The sequence below is a fragment of the Cyprinus carpio genome, chromosome A18 (genome assembly GCF_018340385.1).
Source record: "Cyprinus carpio isolate SPL01 chromosome A18, ASM1834038v1, whole genome shotgun sequence".
In the NCBI taxonomy this organism is placed as follows: domain Eukaryota; kingdom Metazoa; phylum Chordata; class Actinopteri; order Cypriniformes; family Cyprinidae; genus Cyprinus; species Cyprinus carpio.
In genome coordinates, this window is record NC_056589.1 from 7,473,021 (window position 1) to 7,496,623 (window position 23,603).

General features: G+C 34.7%; 1 protein-coding gene across 1 annotated transcript in view; it reads right to left on the bottom strand.

The window, feature by feature from the left end:
• Window positions 1-1,105: 1,105 nt before the first annotated feature.
• Window positions 1,106-23,603, bottom strand: part of LOC109087896 (ras GTPase-activating protein 2-like) — a 28,654-nt gene continuing 6,156 nt past the window's right edge. Inside the window, exons 4-22 of the mRNA XM_042774923.1 lie at window positions 22,246-22,329; window positions 21,900-21,972; window positions 21,683-21,759; window positions 20,653-20,757; window positions 17,556-17,706; window positions 17,083-17,237; window positions 16,790-16,904; window positions 16,599-16,673; window positions 16,301-16,424; window positions 15,978-16,084; window positions 15,617-15,703; window positions 15,407-15,484; window positions 14,783-14,856; window positions 14,516-14,622; window positions 8,263-8,345; window positions 7,802-8,010; window positions 7,613-7,713; window positions 7,073-7,244; window positions 1,106-5,574 (exon numbers count right to left, since the gene is read on the bottom strand). Coding sequence (XP_042630857.1) covers window positions 5,544-5,574; window positions 7,073-7,244; window positions 7,613-7,713; window positions 7,802-8,010; window positions 8,263-8,345; window positions 14,516-14,622; window positions 14,783-14,856; window positions 15,407-15,484; window positions 15,617-15,703; window positions 15,978-16,084; window positions 16,301-16,424; window positions 16,599-16,673; window positions 16,790-16,904; window positions 17,083-17,237; window positions 17,556-17,706; window positions 20,653-20,757; window positions 21,683-21,759; window positions 21,900-21,972; window positions 22,246-22,329 — 2,008 coding nt within the window. The 3' untranslated portion in view covers window positions 1,106-5,543. The remainder of the gene's footprint in view (window positions 5,575-7,072; window positions 7,245-7,612; window positions 7,714-7,801; window positions 8,011-8,262; window positions 8,346-14,515; window positions 14,623-14,782; window positions 14,857-15,406; window positions 15,485-15,616; window positions 15,704-15,977; window positions 16,085-16,300; window positions 16,425-16,598; window positions 16,674-16,789; window positions 16,905-17,082; window positions 17,238-17,555; window positions 17,707-20,652; window positions 20,758-21,682; window positions 21,760-21,899; window positions 21,973-22,245; window positions 22,330-23,603) is intronic.

A 23,603-nucleotide genomic window follows, 5' to 3' on the forward strand; every position in this document is an offset into this window, starting at 1 on the left:
AACTTGCATGGTGGTTTACTTGATAAAGCACTGCCCTTTTTTTTTCCAAAGCTTGACTGTAATTATTACCTCTTCATCGGTCAACATTTTATTCCATAACGTTACAGTTTTGATGCTGTTTCATGTCAGATGATTGTGTAAAAATTACAATAATGCTGTGGAAAAGTTGTAAATGATGTTACATGATGTAATAAGATTTTTTTATTTTAACAGATGCCAAAATAATGACGTTATGTGAATTTGTGGGAGACAGTCGAGAAGGTCAAGATCTCTGCAGTGGGACAGACCAAAATCAACATATGGTTTTACAATCAATGAGACTTTCTATTTATTCTCTGCAATGTTTAAATTCGACTGATATCACTCGAATTATTCTTGACATCAAATGTTTGAGATGAAAACGTTACTCTGCCATATGTTTTCATTTGCACTGGAGCAGTTCCCAGTCTCTGATAATACACAATCACAGTTCATGTAAGGAGAAGTGGGGAAATTCAGCACATACTTTCCATAGACTGAAGGCCGCGGGAAAAGGTCGGATAAGAAATCTACAGAAATCTGGTATTTGGAAGTTTGGGCACATCTCCAATTCAGTCCAGTGAAATCCACATGCAACCACCACATGCATTTGCCACAAGACAATTGCCACAGTTCATATTTTACAGGTTTCGCAGCATCTCTTTGAGAAGCTGAAGATAGTTATGTGATGACGATCTTGTTCTTTGCAATTTGCTAAAATGTGCTGTTCATACATGTACTTTCTTTTAAACATAAATCAACTGATTTTACACATCTTATTAATTCTATGATTAGTCGGTCAGTTGTGATATTAATTGAAATGTGAAGGTTTAATTGTTTTCTTCTGTCTTTTCTTTCATATATATTTCTTTTTAAATTACGACTGAGGTGTCCAAAAGTGGTGTTTGATTTGTTGCATATTTCTAAATAAACAAAAGTAATTCAAAAGTTATTACAGCATAAATGAGCTATTCCAATAATAGTGTGCCACAATAGCTCAATGTGCTATTCATCTGAATTGTGAAAATCATTGTATTTAAATCTAAATTTTGGTACAAAACCACTGATATCACACACACAAAACAGATTCACACAAACAATATTTTTATTGTAAATTAATACCACAGAACTAATAACAGAGGAATTATGTGAGCTTGTACTGTGAAAATAATGGTATAAAAACATTTAAATAACAAAATGAAGCAAGCATGTCCAGTACAGTTAGTAATACATTGGAAGAGGAATGGGAATGGGCAGACAAAAAAAAAGTGGTCAAATTTGTGCAAATATTTATAGCAGTTTTACAGACCTACATTACTGATCTAAAAATATAATAATTTAAGAAATGCATTATTTAAACTACAAGGTTTTCAAAAGGCGACTTGCAGACCCAATTATGGCAACGGGATGGAATTCGAGCACAAACATTATAACAGGAGCACATAATGGTTTGAAACATTCGTATGATATGGTGATTGTCTGCATTGCTCCATAAACTCAAAGATAAGTGCTAAATTGGGAATGTTAAAGAAGAATATTTAGTTCTGGGGAGGATGGGGCATTCTAAAAGGCCACTGGATGCTGGTTGTAACGGTTTCTGTATGTTTACACTAGATGAGAATATGCCCCAGTTCAGAGATGGGTGGGTTGGGGTATTACACAATTACACAGAAACCACTTAATTCAGTCCAACAAGTCTAATGAATGGAAGAGGTCTGTGGTATCACCACAATGCTAAACAAGCCCACAAGGATCTTTGCTCTACCACAGTTATGAAGGGAGGATGATCAGTACCACATTTCTACTGAAGCTCACTGGAGCCGCAGAGTACCAGATGAACATCTACGTACCATTCAACCAATGCATCAACATATCATGCCAACACTCAGTTCACAGTGTGCTACAAACATCTACACATCACACATGAGAAAAGATAAATACACACAAATTACACACATCTGATGGACCTAGAGTAAGTCAAATATATATATTCTGACACCGTAAACGAAAGGTGAATGTTGCATAATCGTTTGTGCTAAAATGGCAAATTTTGTTTCAGGCCTCTTCATCAATGCTCAGTACAATCTTTCAGCTTTCAAAATTTCCTGATTTACAAAAATATATATCTGGTTGAGAGGCACATCACTTAAAATTCACAAATGTAGACTGATGTCCTGTAGTCTTGTGTTTTCGCCAAAGTTTGTTTAGAATGGAATGTTCTGACATCGAAAAACTTTACAATGGAGTTTGAGGTATGACAGAAATCGATTTGCTTTCTCTGATATGCCAAATTCAAAGAAAGCAACACTTGCTGGTTCCTGCGGTCCCCATTTATTTTTCACATATTCTTCTCTCATAGTGCTAAGGTGTCTTTTTAAAAGAATGTAAAATGGTCACATTAACAGGTTAGATTTTTTTAGTTTATCTAGATCAATGGTTCTCAAGTGGTTTTGCTTCATGACCCAGAGTTTACATTGGACAACAGCTGGTGACCCAACATGGTACCAAAATTGTGTATTGTACAATATTTCATTGGTTTCATGCTCTCAGCTGCCAATAATTCTCAAAAACACTGTGGTTTCGACAAACCATGTCCTCACTGCAGCCTGTATTTGATGTTGCTGGGAGTTTTTTTCTCAACCCATCTATATTGGCATCTGCCTGATTTGATGAGCTTCTGTCAAATGACAGATGCTATAAACAAAGGATATGGAAAGCATTTTCTCCTCACATTTAAGGAGTCATATATCCATATCCGGACCAGACAAAGTCATTTCTGGACAAGATAACTATTTGGGGGATCTGTAATGTAACAGAAAACTATACGAGTGGCGCAGGTTTGCATACTTATAGAAAACAACGTCTTCAAAATTCATCAGTTCTATACACTACTGCAGTGATGTATTTACGTAAGCCAAAACCCAGAAATTAGTAACCAATTTAGCACTTTTAATCTAATTTTAATACATTAATAAAAAACCCTTAAGATTTTTTTAGAGCTTTTAATTGTCTTGAGAAAGGCAGTTGGTAACAACTGGCTCAGTGGGACTACAGAGGTTGTCGGGAACACTGAAGTCATGTGACTGATTGTGGTGTAGTGCCGTTATAGCCTACATTAAGCTTTTTACTTCAGGTAACTGTATTTAGGGTTCAAAATTGAGAAGACCATGATGAACAAAATGTGCAAGCATCATAAACTTTTGTTGGTCAAAGTGCTTATTTTCTGCAATAATCCAAAAGCCAAGAGAATAATCCTATATGGATTTTGTTGAGGGAACCAGGCCTCACTGCAGTACTCTATTGGTACTTCATTGCACGCGAGCTATCAAAATCTCAAAGACAATCAAAGGCCTGTGATTTTCCCCTATACGACAATAAACATTCTTTACAATTACAGAAATTGGTCTCAGAATGGAATTTGTGGATAAAATTGTTCTGTGTGCACTGGCCCCACAATGACACATAGACAGAATGCAAAGAGCTGAAATACTAACCCTAAGTTTTCAAAAAAAAAAAAAAAAAAAAAAAAAATGCCTTGATTGTTCTTCTTAATTATAGAACAATAGAACTGAATTATTAAAATGTTCAATCCCATGAATTTGTTATATCATTACATAGGTTGATATTTTTTAAGTTCAGAATTAAGCCTCTTTTCTTTTATTTATTTTGCTACCTGAACTTATTCATTATTATACGGTTAGTTCATCTTATTGTGGAACATTTTTAACCTTTTAGGAGAGAACCACTGATCTAGACTAACAATATATGCAAAACACAAGCATACCAAGCAGAACATAACAGTCTCCAACGTTATAGCAAAGACACAGAAAACCCCCTCAGTACAGTTGAGAACGGGGTCATTTTAAAACAAAACTGTGAATGTGTAGACCTGTAAAAAACAGTAGGTGGTTATCAGGAAATTACATGACAATTCCACCACGCAACTACAACACAACTGTGACACAACAAACATGATGCAGGTGATTGTTACTTCTCAAGCAGAATTCATACCAGACAATCTACGTTTATAGCTGCATTCAAAACACTAGTGAGCTGCCTTGTTGACACTGGCAGATATATTTTAAGACAGCATCCAAACAGAAGTTTGCATATCACACTTATTACATTAAATCCAATTCCAACTGATTCCAATTAGCATTTGCTGTTAGCATGTTGCTAAGCTAACAGCTCAACACTCAAGCAAAAATACACATAGCATACACAAATATTGAGAAATTAGTTTCTGTTCTGCATCAAACTAAAATACATTCATAATCAATAGGTATTTTTCTTAAATGCCTCTGGAATTGTTTTTGTTTTTTTCCTCACAGAGTTTGCTGCAGTGCATTATGGGAATTCATTCTCTATAATTTGATTTTGCTGAACAGCCTTTTTGTTTTTGTGCACAATTTTGCTGCCTTAAAATGTCATCTTTACAGGCATCTCACTAAGTTTTGGAACAGAGCTCATGACAGCGTACTATAAAATATCCAACCATTTGTCATTGTTTGTATGGGATAAAATTACAAAGATTGATTGAGTGCAATCTTCTCCATGTTTATCAAAATGTTTAATGCTCCCAAAATGTACGTCCATGAAATATAGATAGCCATTTTCCTTTTTTAAAAGTTCTATATTAAAAAAACTACATGTATACCATTTTCAAGTCAAGAAAACCTACAAAACAACATCTTTGGCGTAAGAAAAATAGCTAGTAAAAATCTACAGGATATGAACGTTATCTACAGAACATTACACAAGAGTTGATCATGTAACTGATCAATATCAGGAAAAAAGGTTGATACGACGTATCTAAAACAATCTCATCTGGAACATTCCAAATATCTAAAGTGCTTCTGCATTAGTCCCTAATTCATACACAAGTGTGGCACTGTAAGTACCTCCACAGAATTTATAAGGCAGATTAATTCTATCCACTACAGATAGAAAACCATGCACACACTCAAAGGGATGGCTGAGAGGGATGATACTACAAATATAAAGAACGATGGAAGATTCCCTTTGACATGGTTATTTTACTTGTCAAAACATCAGACAACCAGTAGCCTGAAAAACTGATGCTTTGTAAAGAAAAATGTGAAGGTTGAGTTCTTTCAAAGACTATTTTAGCAGCTATAATTTCTCAGACAAACTCTTGGTGTCTGGACTTTCACAGCCTGTTTAGGAATGGATAAGAGGTGATTGGAATCTTTTCTTACTGTGCGGACTGGCGATTGAGGTTACTAAACGATCTTAAAATCTGATATAAAACAGAGACCGAACACAGAGAAAAGAGCTTGATTTTTCCAATGATAGCAACTCACGGACACACCACTTGACTCTTGACTGGCCAAATTCTTCCCAGTACATTGCGACTCCAGACAGGCCATTACTGGAGGTAAACCTCAGTCACGAGTGGAATGGCAGCACTTCTCAGAGTGCTGTTATGCTCCTCTATGTCGACAAATACAGCGCCCTCTGCTTGTGTGGCTGTGTCAGTACCACATGGTCTTGCAGTCACAAGGTTACACTGTCTTTCCAACTATAGGATTCTCGCTATAAATAGAAGTAAAAAGAATTTCAAAACATTTTACTCCCCATATACACACAAGACAAAATTTAGTTTAATAGAATTTTGATTCAGGATTAAAAATGTTTGCTGAAAATTTACTTTTACAATTATTTGCCATCCAAGATGAAGATGAGTTTGTCTACTACATTTTAGTGGCACCATTTTCTTTCTTTTTTTTTTTTTAGATTCATTTAGATAAAAAAAAAAAAAAAAAAAAATCCTGTACCTCAAACCAGTAATAAAATATTGAAATAGACTCCAACTTGGTTAACTAACTGACTTTTATATATATATATATATATATATATATATTTTTTTTTTTTATTTATATTATGACAATAATAGAACTTTTTGGTAAAGTTATATCATTGTTATATTTTAAATTCATCCCAGCTCCCTTCCATATTTCAAATACAACACATCTTCACTAAAACAGTCCTAGAAGGAAACCTCTGAGGCCCAGTGGCCAACCCACCTAATATGGCCAAATAAAAGAGAATAACCTTAATAATTTACTTTTATTTTACAACCTTTTCTTCTTCTTGATATCTAGAGCTGTTCTTGCCAGCGCTGCAGAGTTGGGCAGCATTGATGTCATTGTTATCACTTTGATCACTCCGCTTGATTGGTGAATGTCCCTGAAGCAAAGCTAAATATAATTAAATAATTATCTTTAAAATTTAGGAAAAAATCTTTGGCCAGGTAAATGTCAAGTATTTTTAATACTACATCAAAAGTTATATGCCATAATTAGGTTATACAACGATGGCTGACATTTCGTACTTACGTACCATTTAAGAGTGTTTGTGTTTTCATTTTACCCATTGCATCTGGACAAAATATGAGTCCATAATCCATAATAATGCTTTCTCCAGTGAAAAAGTCCATCCTCTGTTGTCTTCTCACATCAAAATCCACCCACATATTTGTTTTGAAATTTTTGGACTGTTTTCGCTGGTAAATGGTACTTGATCTGTGCATATTACTCTCCTGATTGAGACAAGACTTTTTCACTGGAGAAAGCAATACTATGGATAGAAGACTCTTAGGTGGAAGCAACGGTTTAAGTTAAAAATGTCTTGATGTATTTGTTTGTTACAAACAGGCACCTTTTCGCTTCACAAGACATTAATTGATGGACTGGAGTCATGTGGATTACTTGTGGATTATTGTAATGTTTTTATCAGCCTCATTCTGACGGTACCCATTAACTGCAGAGCATCTACTGGTGAGCAAGTGATGTAATGCTAATTTTCACCAAATCTGTTCCAATGAAGAAACAAACTCATCTACTCAAACTCATCTTGAATGGCCTGAGGATGAGTACATTTTCAGCAAATGTTTGTTTTGGTTAAGTGAATGAAAAATAATAAGAAAATTAATTAATTTTAAAGATCTATATTACAATTTACATTTTACACTTTGTATAAAAATGTGATTTCTTAATTCTCTGCCAATTCTAACACATTTTGGGTGTCTTACATAGTGCCTGGTTCATCAGTTAGCGCTCCCTTTAAATCATGATGAGCCTGCAGATCGTCCAGTACTTCTCCGAGCTCTTTAATAGTACGGAAGGTCTCTTTAGGGTCCTGTATAGTAAAGGCTGAACAATCCTCCTGCTGCCCAAGATACACCGACATACCGGCACAGGCATCTGTAGACACAGACAAATAAACCAGCACTTTTTAATAAATACAATTAGACAAAGTGGAAATGCAAATAGTCATGTATTTTTTTAGACAAATTTTTTAATAAATATATTTAAATATAAATATTTTTGACATATATTATGCTCTTTTAATGGTCAAGTTGGACCAAATAATAAAACTAAAAGAGTCATATAATGAAATCATGGGAAATCATGGAACATTAAAAGCATGAAGTTGGTTGAGAGAATAAACAGAGTGTGCTGAAATCTAAGATATATTATGAAAACATACACTGATGAATCCCAAACATGCGTATTATTAAGAAACTACATTTGGCCAGTTTTGATTTTATACTGTCTTAGGCTAAACACACCCTCCATCTTCTGTAGTCTGGAGCGGCTGGAGGAGAAGAAGGAGAAGATTCGTTCTGTTTCTCTGTCACAGTCGATGTCCAGTTGAATATTAGCCAACGTCCTGTAAGAAAAAGTCAGACATCAAAAACAAGAACGTGTACACATTTGATAAAGCCATAAAATGTAAATGTATTAATAAGATGTCTTACGCAGTGCAGGGTTTGCAGCCAGGGGTGCTCTCATTGGTTTCCTTACAGCATAACCAGAATCCACCCACGTAAGCGGACGGGTGAAACGTGCTGAGCCGTCCCGGGTTACAGCGGCTGACCTGACTCAGTACCTCGATCCAGCTGTTGGTCTCCACGCAGTTCCCCGCCTGCACGTACAGAGGTTTCTCTGAATGGATTACCTGAAACATCTGCAAAACAAATAGTGGTAAAGGAGCATGTTACATATATGCTACAAGTCATACGTTTGGAATAATTACATTTTTTATTGTTTTCAAAAAAAAAAAGCTTTAGTTTGCAGACACTTTTATCCAAAGCAACATTCAAAATTTTACATTTCATTTGTATGTTTGTCCACTGGGAATCAAACTCATGACCTCTGCATTGCTAGCACCATGCTATAAAGGAACACAAAAACTCACAAATATGACTGAGCTACTCACGTTTTTGCGATTAAAGGCACTTTCTTCCAGTTTCTCGACACTGAGGATGTTTTTCACAGGAATGACACACAGTGCTTCTTTCCCTGTACACAAAAACAAAGATACATTTATCGATGCCATTTAAATAGAAAAATAAATAAATAAAATAAAACTTTGCCATATTTAGCACGTCCGTAAGGACACTGATGAATAATATGCATTATTAAAGGTGCTGTATGTAAGTTTTTGAGTGTTCCGGGCCGGAATCTCATTCTCTGTTTTGGTTTGTGAAACCCGCCCACTGCCAGTTTACCCAATTGTATTTCGGCACCCCGGGTTGCCAGTTGACAAAAAATACAGTGTATTTAATTTCATTCATCTTCAAGTGCGCTCGCTTCTGTTTGTGTTGTCAATCTGGCAACCTGCATGTGCTTCAAGTCTGAGGAGGAGGGGCCGGGTGAAAAAAACCCTCTCCAATATTTTGAATTGGGACTGCAATACCAAGTTCAACCACTCGCTGTCGATCCTACATACAGCACCTTTAAATAAATCTGCACTAAATGTAAATACAGAGCCCAGACCAGTGGGACTGTTTAGGTCTGTTTTTACATTCACACATCAACAAAACATCTGGGGACTGCGGTTCAGACGGACACTAAATCTCACACGATATTCTGTAATGACCCATGACTCAGTCTAGTCGGGCCAGGCCCGTGGAGCTAACAGCACACCAACTTGCTGCGCCAGTACAAACACACAGCCGTTTCTCAAGCACATTCTACACATTTGATAAATTCCTATTTTCATCGTTTTGACCACAGAACAGCCAGAGTACACAGATGCTTGAGAACTAAAGCCACACACACCATGTCAGCCCGTCTTGTTCTCTTTTTAATGAATCTTCTTCCCGAATATGTATATATTCCTAAACAGTATGTTGTCTTTCCAGTTAGAACACTTAAATTATTCTTAAAATAAGTTAAATGCAGATATTTTTGGTCAGAGACGAGACAAACAGAGATATCTCTGGATGCTGACCGGCCAAAACCAAGTTTCAGCCATGCTAAAAATACACATACACATAAAGCAAATTATTAATAATATTATTTACCAGCTACTGTTTATATCACTGCACAACACACATAGAGACCGAGTATTAACCTAAGTTTATATATAAGGCACAGTGACTAAAACGACTTAATTGAGCTGGATAATGACACTAACTTGCAACATCGACAGTTACTGTAACGAAATTGAACTGACATTGACTGACTTCAGTTGAATACTGACAATATTACCTTCTGTAGAGCTGCTTACATCTGAAATGTACTTGTTTAGTAACTGAAGAACATTGCAACATTGAAAGTTACTGAATTGGATTGAAACATTAAATAGAGCTAAATACAGACAATATTATCTTCTGTAGAGCTGCTTTACGGCTGAAATTATATTTGTTTCTTAATCAGTTAATTATACAATATTAACACTGTTACTTTCCTGGTTATCAGTGTGAAGCTGCTTTAAAGGGATACTCCATCCCAAAATGAAAATTTTGCCATTAATCACTTACCCCCATGTCGTTCCAAACCCGTAAATGCTCCGTTCGTCATCGGGACACAATTTAAGATATTTTGGATGAAAACCGGGAGGCCTGTGACTGTCCCATAGACTGCCAAATAAATAATAGTGTCAAGGTCCAGAAAAGGTAGGAAAGTCATCGTGAGAATACATCATCTGCCATCAGATGTGCAATCTGGGTTATATGAACCGAGGGGAACACTTTTTGTAACGAGGGTTTAGATGGGGGTAAGTGATTAATGACAAAATTACACATCTCGTAAACAATTATACCAATAAATTTCCATGACATTTGAGACAATATTCATAACCTAATATTCCATTAAACATATAAAATAAGAATAAAATGTAAGAATAAAAGCTCGTACACATTTTTACCAATAAATTTCCATGACTTTTGAGACAATATTCATAACCTAATATTCCATTAAACATATAAAATAAGAATAAAAATCTGTTAAAATTTGTCATAGCATATGTTTTTTTTTTAACTAATGACCATTAATGCTACGTATTTGCTTTCTATTTGTTTTAATAAGTACAAGCTGCTACTGTGCCAGACATTACTCCACGCAGAGAACATATCACATCACTGAATATTATTAGTTTTTAAACCAATATTATCAACTAAATTCAGGACCTGAATTTCATTTAGGAAACCATTTAGGTCTAACAGTAGTATTCAGGTACAGAAATATACAGAAATTGAATAAACTGTAAATTAAAAACAGATTAATCCTTAAAATTAAAGTAAAAAAGTTATTTAGTTAAGAGCAGTGATTTTTTTTACCTTTCATGTTTGATTAACATTAATGACAGACGGTAAAGCTTTATTAGGCTGCTGTCCCTTTAAGACCGACTGCATGGATCCAATATACTATTCCACAATGGTTTACTTTCTAAACAACTGCTTACATTCACTTAACACAAAACCAACTGTGTTTATGAGGATACTCGCCAGGACAGGCCGAATTTGGACAATTCTGTGTGTTTTTGGCCTCTTAAGCACAATAAGCTGCTAAAAATAACTCAATTTGGTACTCTTGAGGTGTTTGAGGTGGCTTTATGTGTAAACCATCTCTGGAGAGCGAGACTACCGAATGGTTTAATTAAAACTTGAAAAGATGTGCAAAAGATGATACAGATTTGTGACGATGCAACAGTGACACAATTAGGGAAGTGACAATTCTGTCAATTGTCCTTAAACGCGAGAGAAAATCTCAACGCGAGATGCACTGATGTAAAGCCGTTTTGAGAGAAGAGAGAGAGAAGACCAGGTACTGCTGAGTCACTCATGCTTGTTTTCACATAACTGATTTGATCTGATATTCTGTGTGGATTTATTTACACCTTGCAACATGCTATATTAAATAAATGTTTGCAGGAATGTATGAGAAACCTGTAGGAATGAGTAAAACTATGCAAACCAAATGACTGCCATAAGATCAGCTGATTCTGGGCATCTTTGTCTTTTAGTATCTTGATTTTCTTTCCAGTGAGATTTCTAATCCTTAAAAGGTTGAGTTTAGCAAGTGAAAAACACAGAGTACCTTCATAATATCCTATATATCTGATATCTGGAGGACAGTTACAAATGAAAGGTGCACGTCTACTCATTTAGTCCAGATGTTCAGTGGTCATGAGTCTAGAAGATGACCCTCCATTGATCAAATAAGAGGAAATTAAACTATGAGTTATTATCTTCTCTCTCCTCTTTTAACTGTGATGTGAGTACATTTGGTCAAAAGGCCAGTCTACTAAAAATGCAACCTATACTCCCTGATCCTGAGGTGAATTTCAAGCTCATGCTTCAGGAATAAAATTCAGAATAGTCCTGCATCAAAATGGTGAATACCACAGTGGCTCCTAACTGATTTTTACTGTATGAAGTCAGTTCTCCTCAAGTTGACACAGCTAGTGTCCTAGCAAAGTAGGCAAAGATGTGGAGAATCACATCCATTGCTGTTTGTTACAACACTTTTTGTCTTCCTTTTGTCTCCAAAGTGTTCTTGTACTATATTTCCAATGTTGTCTGTCTTGATATTTTGTTTTCTAATGCATTTTGGTGTCCAAATACTTTTTGGGGTAACTATATTGTACAGTCACTAAAAAAAAGGAAAAGAAAACAAATATATATATATATAAAAAAGGGCATTGTACAGGTACTGTTACAGTCCACAAAACTCTAAGTAAAACAAATATTATTACGAAAATTCCTTTTATTGGAAAAATTATGAGAATGGCTTGTTGTCACCAAAAATGAACTAAGAAAAGTCATATTTTAACCAGAAACAAAACTAATGTTCAAACATTATAATTATTGATATGTATGAACACACACACAAAAACTTTCTGTCAGAGTCACTCCCAGCATAAGTGTTTAAAATTATATGATAAATTGCAGTTACATAATAAAAAAATGTGGAAAATCTAAATGCATGGGGGAAAAAAAACTGCAAAACAATATGTTTATCAAAACAATTATTTTGTGTCAAAGTGACCCAGTTAAGCCTTCCTAACTCTGCTGGATACAGACACATCACATCTCCAACTGATTAGTCAACATTCTCATATTAGAATGATTTCTGAAGGATCATGTGACACTGCAGACTGGAGTAATTGCTGCTGAAAATTTAGCCTATCCATGACAGGAATAAATTACATTTGAAATAATATTCAAATACAAACCAGTTCTTTAAAACTGTAAAAATATATCACAATATTAGTTTTTACTGTATTTTTCATCAAATAAATCCAGCCTTGGTGAGCTTAAGAGACTTCGTTAAAAACAAAAAAATCTTAATTATTCCAAACTTTTGACCAGTAGTGTAGTTTACTTTCAGCAGTGTACATTTGTTCAGCTCTCCCGTAGAAAAGACAACAACAGCTTTGCTTACAGTCCAGCAGGAAGCGAAAGAAAGTCAAGCCACCATGCTGGCTTCCTTTGAGATTATTACTCTGAAGGATGTTTCTTATTACAACAGCGATAAACGTGTATCACGCACACCAAGATTTGCAATTGGTGACCTTGAAATTTGACCTTGGGAATAGAGATGGCTCTTGCTTCAAAGGACAGTTCACTTCAGGGAAATTAGTGAATTATGTAGTTAGAAAGCAATGAAGCCGATTACTGTAACAGCAGCGCTAGGACTGGGTGCTGCATACTGGAGTGCATTTAATTACATATTCTTTCATCAGTTTGATGAAACCAACACTGTAAAAAAATGTTCCTGTTCCTTTCATGTCATGACTCATAAGTGTGACAGTATTAACAGAGGTATTTGTAATAGTGCCCTTATTCAAACCTCAGTAAAAAATTACCGAAACAGATGGGAAGTTTGATTCATGTCTGGAAATCATTTCTGGAAATCAGTTAATAACAATGATTCAGTGATTCATCATCACTCCACTCAAAAATGTGGAAATGTATCAAATTGAAAAATGGAAAGGTATGTAAACTATATAAAATTAACTGTACAAACGCTTATGATTAGGAAAATTGAAGAAGTCTCTACTGCTAACCAAGGCTGCATTTATTTGATCAAAATACAGTAAAAATATTGTGAAATATTATCACAATTTAAAATAAATTCATTTCATATCTTAAAACGCCATTCTTTTCTGTGATGGCAAAGCTGAATTACTCCAGCCATTACTCTAGTCTCTCATGCTGACTTACTCAAGAAACATTTCTTATTATTATCAGTGTTGAAAGCATTTGTGCTATTTAATATTTCTGTGGAAAACATTATATATTTTTCAAGATTCTTTGATAAATAGAAAGTTCAAAAGAAGAGAATTTATTTTAAACAAATATTTTGTAACATTCTAAGTTTCTTTACTGTTACTGTTGGTCAATTCAATGTGTCCTTGCTGAATAAAAGTATAAATTTTTATTTATTTTTTTTTAAATCTTACCCACCGCAAACTTTTTAACAGTAGTGTTTGTAGGTAAATATTGCTGTTCATTGCAGTTTAAATATTTTAATAAATATATGAAAAACTATATGCCTTGATTAATCTAATACATCAGTATATAAATTGAATAACCTTACTGTTACTATATAATAACAAAAACTAACTCCCATTTACATACACACACCAAATCAATGCATAACACACATCTTTTCCCAATTATTTTTGAGAAAATATTGTGTAAAATAATTAATTTCAGCAATTAATTTGATATCTCACTGGTTTTAACTAATTAATTAAAATGTATCACATCCATTATATAAGTATTATATATGCCACTCTCCATTCTATTTTGGCAGTGGCCACTAATTTAAAACACAACACTACAAAATGAACATACACATATTCAGTACTCATACACATTGCTAAATCCATGGACATCAGTGAACACAAGTGCACACCCATGCCATAAAGCTAACTGCATAAATCAAAAAGGGGAAAAAGAAGTTTTCACATCCAGAACTGGCTGACTGTACACACTAAATGTACAGGAGCTACACAAACAAGAATGTGAAACTGAGGACAAGCTACAAGAATCTAGGGATACTTGCTATTCATGCTATTTCAACTCCATTACCATATAAAAAAAAAACTGCCAGCAAAAACAACTGTCTGGACACCCACGTTTTACCCCTGAACTGGCTGACTGCACACAAACAAAGCTCTTTGGATCATAGACCAAACTGGTCTGCAGAAGAAAAAAAAAGCCGGGATCACTCACCTTTCTGCTTGTGATAGGACAGCTCTTGATTGGTCACTCGTAACCAGCGTTTCTTAAAGTTCTTCTGTCCTATTCGCTTTCTTCCCTGGGCCCGCTTATGTACCTCTCTGTTAAAAATCATATGTACACATCTAACTGTTAGGCTTCCTGGATATAATTTGCCACAGCCACACTGAACTGTAATTATCTGAGCCACTCAAAGATGTAAAAGACTGGACTAATCAATTTAATCAAACTCATTTGAGAACTGTGGTGTCTTTCACTCACCCCTCCTTCAGCACAAAAGAGTCCTCCACTCCACTGGACTCCTTACTTACATTAGAGGAGATCTCATCTAAGAACTAATGAGAAAAAGATGAAAGAAGAAAAATTATATTTAAAAATGAAGCCCAGGTTTAAGGCACAAAATGTTTTATAATAAATGTACAATGGCAGCATCTTCATGACATCATACACAATACTGCAATGACAAATGCTGTTTTTGCTTGTTCTTAGACATGTACAACCTTTGTAACTTAAAAAGGATGTACATAATTATATATGCATTATTAATAAAGTATGAGTGTTCAGGGGTCTTTGTAAAAAAAAAAAAAGAATAATAATTGAAATTTTTTTTAAAATAATATTCATTATATTGTATTACGCTCATATTTTTGTATTATGCACCCCTAAAAATATACGAATTGTATTTTAATTTAGAAATTAAAAACAAACTCATCACAAAACTGGATAAATTAATAGATCCAGATCAAAAAAGAAAAAAGAGCATCATGTCATTGACCCACAAGCATCTACAGTATCAGTCCAATCTATTTAGAATCTGAAACAATCAGAATATAATGAAATATGATTGTATGGACACAGCTCAAATGGTTAGTTAGAAATACTTACCTTTTTAACTTTTTCTATACATTCATCTTCTTGGAATAACTTGAAGAAATCATACATATAGGTTTCTTTAAAGCTCGACTGGAAAAAAAAAGAAAAGAAAAAATCCAAAACGTCACAACAGAAACAAGAACAGCTTTGGTTCTATATCCAGGGGAAAACTTTTCAAAAGTTGGTTCCTTCAGCACACCGTATGACGAACAGCTGACGTACCAGTTTGTTCTTGGAAAGGCTGCCCCAGCTGCCCAGAGACTGGATGGTTTTAGAGATAAGAGTAAGTGTGCGGGAAATTTCAGGCTCCTGAGAGAAAGGAAGTAGAAATGAGGTGATTTTACCAACTCATTTTTAATTCAAAACACTTTCATTCACTGGTAATTACTTTATGCTCTTACAAATAACACATGTATTGTTGTCTGAAAGCACTCTCATTCTTTAGACTGGAGTGTCTCAATGGGTATTTCCTGGCATAAATAAATTAGTCACATGCTTAAAAAAGGAAGTAAATCATGTTTGTTAGGACTAGGTAGTTTGTTTTTGCTGTGGTGTGATGTGGCTGTTTTTGTTGCACACTCACAGGATGATGGGCTCTCAGCTGGAAGGTGTGTGGAGAGAGAACAGCCACCGCAAAGAACCTCAGAAATATGAAACTACTGACCGCTGAGTACTGCACATGAGGATCCGCTGTTGAGAGAGACACACACACACACACACAGATTATTAGTCATGACTGATTATCTGGCTCCTCCTAGTGGTGAATCAACAAACACATTCCATCAATAAACAAAAAGACATCAATCAGTATGATCACAAAAAAAAATAAACTGAAAATTAGCTGAAGTAAATACATGCACAAGTAAATGAGAGTGAAAGTGTGTTTGTGTGCATGTGCCGCCTGACCTGGAAAGCGTTTAGACGCGAGCTGTCTGAGTGACCTGAAGACGTCACACATGAGGGGAGAACAACTGGAGCTGGACTGTGTTATAGACGTAAATACCTTCTGCACATAACCCTGAAGATTCTCCTAAGCAGCACACCCAAACACATGCACATGAGAAAGTACTTTTTGTTATGGAAGATGCATTTTTTAATGAGAATTTAACCTCTAAAATGAAAGCAACATGGGTTTATTTATACCTGGACATATATTGGTCAAATTATGTACATAAATTCAACCAAAAAATAAACATCTTCTCACCTTGTTGACTTCCACATTATCGCCCTCTTTTAGTTTGACAGGATCGATCTCACAGGTTTTATTTGATTCAAAGATCTGTAAAAGCAGAATGAAAACAATAAACCATTTTATATATTTAATGCAGCTATAAACATGTCCAGTTAACATTAAAAGAAACAAAAAAAAGTAATAGTAATAATATTGTGTCCTACCTCATTTAGAACAGGTTTGAGAGTGACGGTCAAGTAACTTCTGCCCACAATCTTCATCATGTCGTCTATGCAGCGGGTTGCCAGAGAGTTCCCTCTGAATATGGTGTTGGCCTCTCTGCACAGGAAGACAGAAAAAAATTGTTTTAACAAAACACATATGCATATTAATAAAACTAAAAGAAATAGTAAAATACATATTAAAAACTATATGCATATTAACAAAAAAAAATTACATTTTTTAAAAAATAAAATAAAAACTAAATAATTGTTTGTGTGTGAATGTGATACTAAACTGTGTATTCTCCAGCTCCAGAGCAGCAACAGAGGTGAGAAAGGGCAGCAGTCTGTTGTGATGGAGCAGCAGTCTGACTACAGGAAGCAGTGCTTCATACCCCACACTCTCTCTGCAAATATCTCCCAGAACATGAGCCGCTGACGCTGAGATCGGCTAGAGATACGCACAAAATTAAGAATTGAAAATAAGTTGTTTGTTAAACAGTCCACCCCAAAATGAAAATTCTGTCATCATTTGCTCATCCTCAAGTTGTTCCAAACCTGTATGGATTTCTTTTTTTCTGCTGACCACAAAAGAAGATATTTTGTAGAATGTGGGTAACCAAACAGTTTCTGGTGCCCAATGTATTGAAACAACTTGGTTTGGAACAATGTAAAAGATGATGGAATTTTCATTTTTGGGTGAATTATGTCTTTAAAGCTTGAGTCAAAGTGCATAAGGTCTTCCAGATAAAAGGGGGCACTATTGTACCTTGACATCCGGGGATTTGAGCATTAGGTTGCGAAGGGCCGTGTAGCAGGCAGAGGGCAGGACGTTGTCCTCCGTGTATGTTACCTTCAGACGTAAAGAAACAATATCAACCGTCTCATACTTTCTACAGCAACCACCTAGCATAAACAAGCAAAAGCAAACACAAGGCAAAAGCAATTTGCCCTTTTTAATTAGCTATTTTAACACAGCTTCATCATTCAATATGCTGTATTGTTAGATTATTAGATTACTATATCTGAAATATTCACAATATATTCACAATGATTTAACTGGTGATATAAAATAAAGCAACATTCTGAGTATTACAATGATTTGAAGCCATTTTTATTTACTCATTACGTTATTGCCATTCAATGTGTCATTAAGCTAAGGAGTGTTGAGAAAGTGACATTTTAAATGCAAAAAGATTTGTTAAGTTTCCATGAATCAGTTCCAACTATTTCTATGATTTGACTGGAAACATTGCATCAGAAAATTCTGGATAAATATTGCGTCATCTGCCAGAAATGTTCACAAAATAATTTTTCATGTAGTAACATTGTTTTAGCTGTAGGTAAATCTTGCTGTATATTACTAATTTACTATATACACACTACTGGTCTAAATCTTTGGAATCATTAAGATTTTTTTATGTTTTTGAAAGAATTCTCTTATGCCCACCAAGGCTTTCTTTCAGGACTATTTGATGAATAGAAAATTCAAAAGAACAGCAATTATTTGAAATAATATCAATGTAACATCATACAATCAAACCAAAATTTATTCAGGCACCTTCAACATTTCACACATTATCACAGTTTATTCGCTATAGTTTAGAAAACAGTAATAAAATATGACAAGAACTCAAAGTTACACCATGTCAGAACAAATTCATCTTGATAATGTCAGATGACAATTAAGCAAAACATGGTCAGGTGAAAGTGTCTAAATTATTTTTGGTCCCAGTTTTATTTTTATTTTTTTCAATTTTACTGGTAGTTCACTGTATGAATACTTTTTGGGTATAATATGTCACAGTTTATTTTATTTTGCTATCCTCACTTACATAAAGTAACTATAGTGTCCTGCACTCACTAGTAAAAAAATATAAAAAAAATTATATCTGTTGTCTGAATAATTTTTGGTTTGACTGTATTTATGTATGTAATGTATCTATTGTACTTTTGATCAATTTATTGCATCCTTACTGAATAAAATGATCCATTTCTTTTTTCTTATTACCCCAAACTTCTGAACAATAGTGTATCACTGTTTCCACCAAAATATTAAGCAACTGTTTTCAAAATTGATAAAATTAAGAAATGTTTCTTAAGCCGCAAATCAGCATATTAGAATGATTTCTGAAGGATCACGTGACACTGAAGACTGAAGTAATGGTTACTGAAAATTCAGCTTTGCCATCACAGGAATAAATTACATAAAAAAAAATATATATATATAATATAATATATATATATATATATATATATATATATATATATATATATTATATATATATATAGATATATATATATATATATATAAGCATAAAAGACTTCTTTCAAAAACAACTGCACTGAGATATATTAAATAGAGAATAGTGTTAAAAAGCTGAACATTTTTGAGATATAATTTTTCTTAGCTCTGTTGCCCAGTGCTAATTTATAATGACAAAACCTGGCAGCGTTTTTTTTTTTATTTATCCTTTCTATTTACGTGTAATTTATCCTTTGTGTCATCTGCATTGCTCAAACTACGAAGTACAGGAATTAGTGTGGCAAGATTGTATTTAAGAGTGTCAGTGTCTGTGCGAGTATGTGAGCTTGTTTTATGCTAGATTCATGCAAAAGCTCACCCACGCAGTAGACTCACTGCCCTCATTCAAAACATGCAGATCAGTATCAACAAGTTCCCTCTCAGTCTACACACACACACACACACACACACACACACACACACACACACACACACACACATACAAATGCACGCACATACAATGTTTACACAACACTACTGGTAGGACGCTGTGATCCACATTCTGAAGACACAAGGGAAGCGGGCAACGGAAGGAATCCGCCCAAAACACACACACCTACAGTCTGTCAAATGCTTCTCGACAAAAACAGAGATAAGACACAATTGCATCTGAAATTTATATTATGGACGCTGCAGTAAGCGATCATCACAAATGTTGCAATGCGTGGCCTTGAATAATGGCCTCTAGAGTCAGTAAAGTAATGCTGAAGTATGTTCTTTTAAGCTCTGACGTCAGAGAGGTGGTGCGCTCATGCCTGATTGGGCAGATAAGGACAGTGCAGAGCTGGGATTGGCTGTTATCTTCCTTCCTCATCTGTTCATCAGTATACCTCACTCACACACTGAGATCAGCAGCACTGCATTAAAGTGTGTGCATGCACACCTTTATAAACCTTTTTTTATACAGTTTGTTTATTATGTGTATTACAATTAAACTGAAAAATTAGTAACACTTTACAGTAGGGTTCCATTTGTTAATATTAGTTAACTAATAAAAATAAATTTCTCAAGCACTTATTAGTCTTCATACCAGCACTTGCAAATACATATTAGTTGTTTGTTAATATTATTTAATGGACCTGCCCTAACTTGAATTAACAATGAAAAGTTGTATTTTTATGAACTAAAATGAACAAATACTGTAACAAATGCATGTAACAGTAAAAAAAAATCAAAGTTGAAAATAAAAAAAGATTGCTCAAGTATGTTTTACAAGAAAATACTTCAAAAAGTTAATGTTTGATTATATGTTACTGGCCATTTCTTTCCAATTATTTGTTAAATTTTCAGTTGTACCTAAATTTGGAATTTTGCCCTTCATTGTGTTGCGTTTCAAGGTAAATGGAATCGTCTGTAAAATAATGGATAATGTCCTGGCAGTCTTTTTTTTACTGTAAGTTTGCTGCTTTTTTTAATGAATGAACAAAACTTAACAAAAAATAACCCTCTAATTTCTTTTATTAAAAAAAATGAATAGTTTACGTAGTTGCATAATTTTATATCACTGACAAATGGAATATTCAATATATTGGCCAGTCCTACTTGTAAGTATGTGAGTTCTTACCATGCTCTGTGAATATGATCATTTCTCAGGATTTTCACAGATACCCGTGTCTCTCCGAGGAACACATCCTGTGCCAAGTTACCATTATTCCACAGCTCCACCCTGCATGGAAGAGTACAAGAGAGTACGCATTAGCTAAATGTTCATTTACGAACACACATGCACAAACAGAGCTCTGTTTCAGTGTATTTAACACACGTTTGAACTTCTCCCATTCAAACTGAATCTGAAATTCAGCACGCAGAGCACAGATGCAGTTGCATCAAAGTGGGTTAGTCATTTTTCTCTCCACTACTCAATGAAGCTTTTTTCTCACATCAAACATGCACACAAATAAATTGCCTTTGATTGGAAAATAAAAACCAACAACACACCAATACCATGCATAAACACCCACACCCACCCACACACACACACACACACACACACACACACACACACACACACACACACACACACACATTAGTGTCATGAACTAATGTGCCGTCTTGTGGTTTCACTTACTCTTACCTGTCAGCTTCTGCAGAGGGCTATATGGGACAATTCAGAGTGGCACATTATGTGTCAAATCAGATCAAAGCCACATTCATCAAAACATTTGTGACAGAACATACATTCGTCCAATCAAATAAGCACTCGCTCCTGACTATCATAATCATCCATAAACAGTCAATATGTGCAGTTATATGCTGTTTAAAAAAAGACTTTAAACAAAAACAAAAGTCTGCATCCAGGAAAATCCGTGTATCATTCATTCATGTGTTTTTTTTATTTAATATTGAAAGTAGAACAATGAGAAAACGGGTCCTTTTTTGTTTTTTTCTTCATTTTTTCCAAAAAGAACTTCCACTTAATTTTTCGTTTAGGGTTGTGAGAAGAGAAGAGAAGAGAAGAGAAGAGAAGAGAAGAGAAGAGAAGAGAAGAGAAGAGAAGAGAAGAGAAGAGAAGAGAAGAGAAGAGAAGAAGAACAGAGAAGAGAAGAGAAGAGAAGAGAAGAGAAGAGAAGAGAAGAGAAGAGAGAACTCACTTGATCTCTAGTTTCTCTATGTCCTCTTCCTCCACGTGAAAATGTGACCTCCCTTTGTAACTGCTTGACCTTGTGACCTGCCGAAACATTGTGAATTGTGAACGTATGGCTAATGCTACAGATGCATATGACACACTTTATTAAGTTGTTTAGGGGGGGTTCAGAAACATAATTTAGATGCACATAACTAATATTCAATAAATGGATGAGGTCCTACCTCGAAATGAAAGGTCTCCTCAAACTGAGGGTCACTGGTTTTCTTCTTCACTTTAGTTTTTTTCTGGTCAGACCTGAGAAAGAGAGAGAAACAGAAAGACACAGAGCAGGATGTTATTATTGAATCAGAGCGGATGTTATGTACTCATTTCTGCCTAGATCAGAAACAGAGGCTGAAACTCTTATGACTGATTTAGAAGAAAAAAATAAATCACAATAGAGCATTCTGAAAGTTTTCAATACTTGATTAGAAACCAACATATTTTATGCAAACCTCTGTTCCTTTACTGTAAACCTTGTGATTTTAGTGCACCATCAATATGACATCATAATGTTTATAAACCCACCTGGCAGGCCCTACAAGTGTTACTGTGGCGTATGGATCGCAGTTCTGCCCACTTATCAACGGCAAACCCTGACATGCAATTATCCTGCAACAAACACACAGATGTCTTAATGAGAATTGAGTTTTAAAATGTGACATAATTCCAAGTGAAACAGGATACTTAGGCTACTGCTTTACGCTATAGTCTAAATAATGCCTAAATATATATTTAACCTTTCCCTTAAAATACAAAGCACCAGTATCACTGACTCGTTCACATGAGCATGTATCAATAAAGCAAATGAGGCCGTTTTGATTTTATGTTTGCCAGTCTGCCCAGTACTGCAGATTTTCATTCATTCATCCATTCATTCATTCATTCATTCAATACTGTCAGTTTTAATCAAATTAAACACACACACAAGCTGGGTTTCCATCACCCTGCTTTTATGCGCATTTTGAAGTATCGCATTAGAATCGAGTGATGGAAACACTGAATTTCGAATAAAAATCCCTTAATTCGCAAAAATTCGGTGGTTTTTGACTTGTGCGAAAAAGGGTTGATTCGAATAATGGGAACTGGAAATGAGTTTTGCTTATAAATTCCTCCAAGTGCATCAAAAAAGTCATGTGACTTTGCGCTATCGAATGGCAAAACCTGACTAACCAGCAGAGCGATCTCATTCCACAGCATCTGAAATGCTGTTACGGTCATTCGGAAATGCACGAGCAAAGTCTGTCAAAGTATTTCTGTATAATTGCCTCCCAGAAATGTCTTACAGGACTGCGTTCCCAAACATCAGCATCCACCTCAGAAAGCAATGAACGCATTCATTGTGTTTCATCTGCTCACTCTGTGGCGCAAGTAATTTATTATATATGAAAATTATTATATTCTCCTACTTTTCTTAGTGATGTATAGTGCCAGTTTATCAGGAAGTGATGAATTTGTTCTCTTTGAATTGTTGGATGGAAACGGTGCTTGTTCGCAAATGTTTTATGCGATATTCCAGTTTTGCGCACAAGTTAAATTTGCAACTTTGGATGGAAACCCAGCTACAGACACACATAAATTAAACTGATCAAAACTGACAGTAAAGACATTTACATTGTTACTTTGATTTACATTTAAAGTTTTCAACTGTTTTCAAGATTGATGAAATTTTTTTATTTTTCCACATGCATAAATTATGTTATTTTAAAATGTTATGTCACAAAATGCAATGCAATATCAATTGCATTGCAATAATTCATTATGCAATTAATTGCATAATAAAAATATAGCCTATTTGTTTTGTTTCACTTTTAAAAAGAACTTTATGTTATGCAATAAATGTGTTATGCAGTTTAACAATAGAATGAATGAAAGAAGGCACTCAA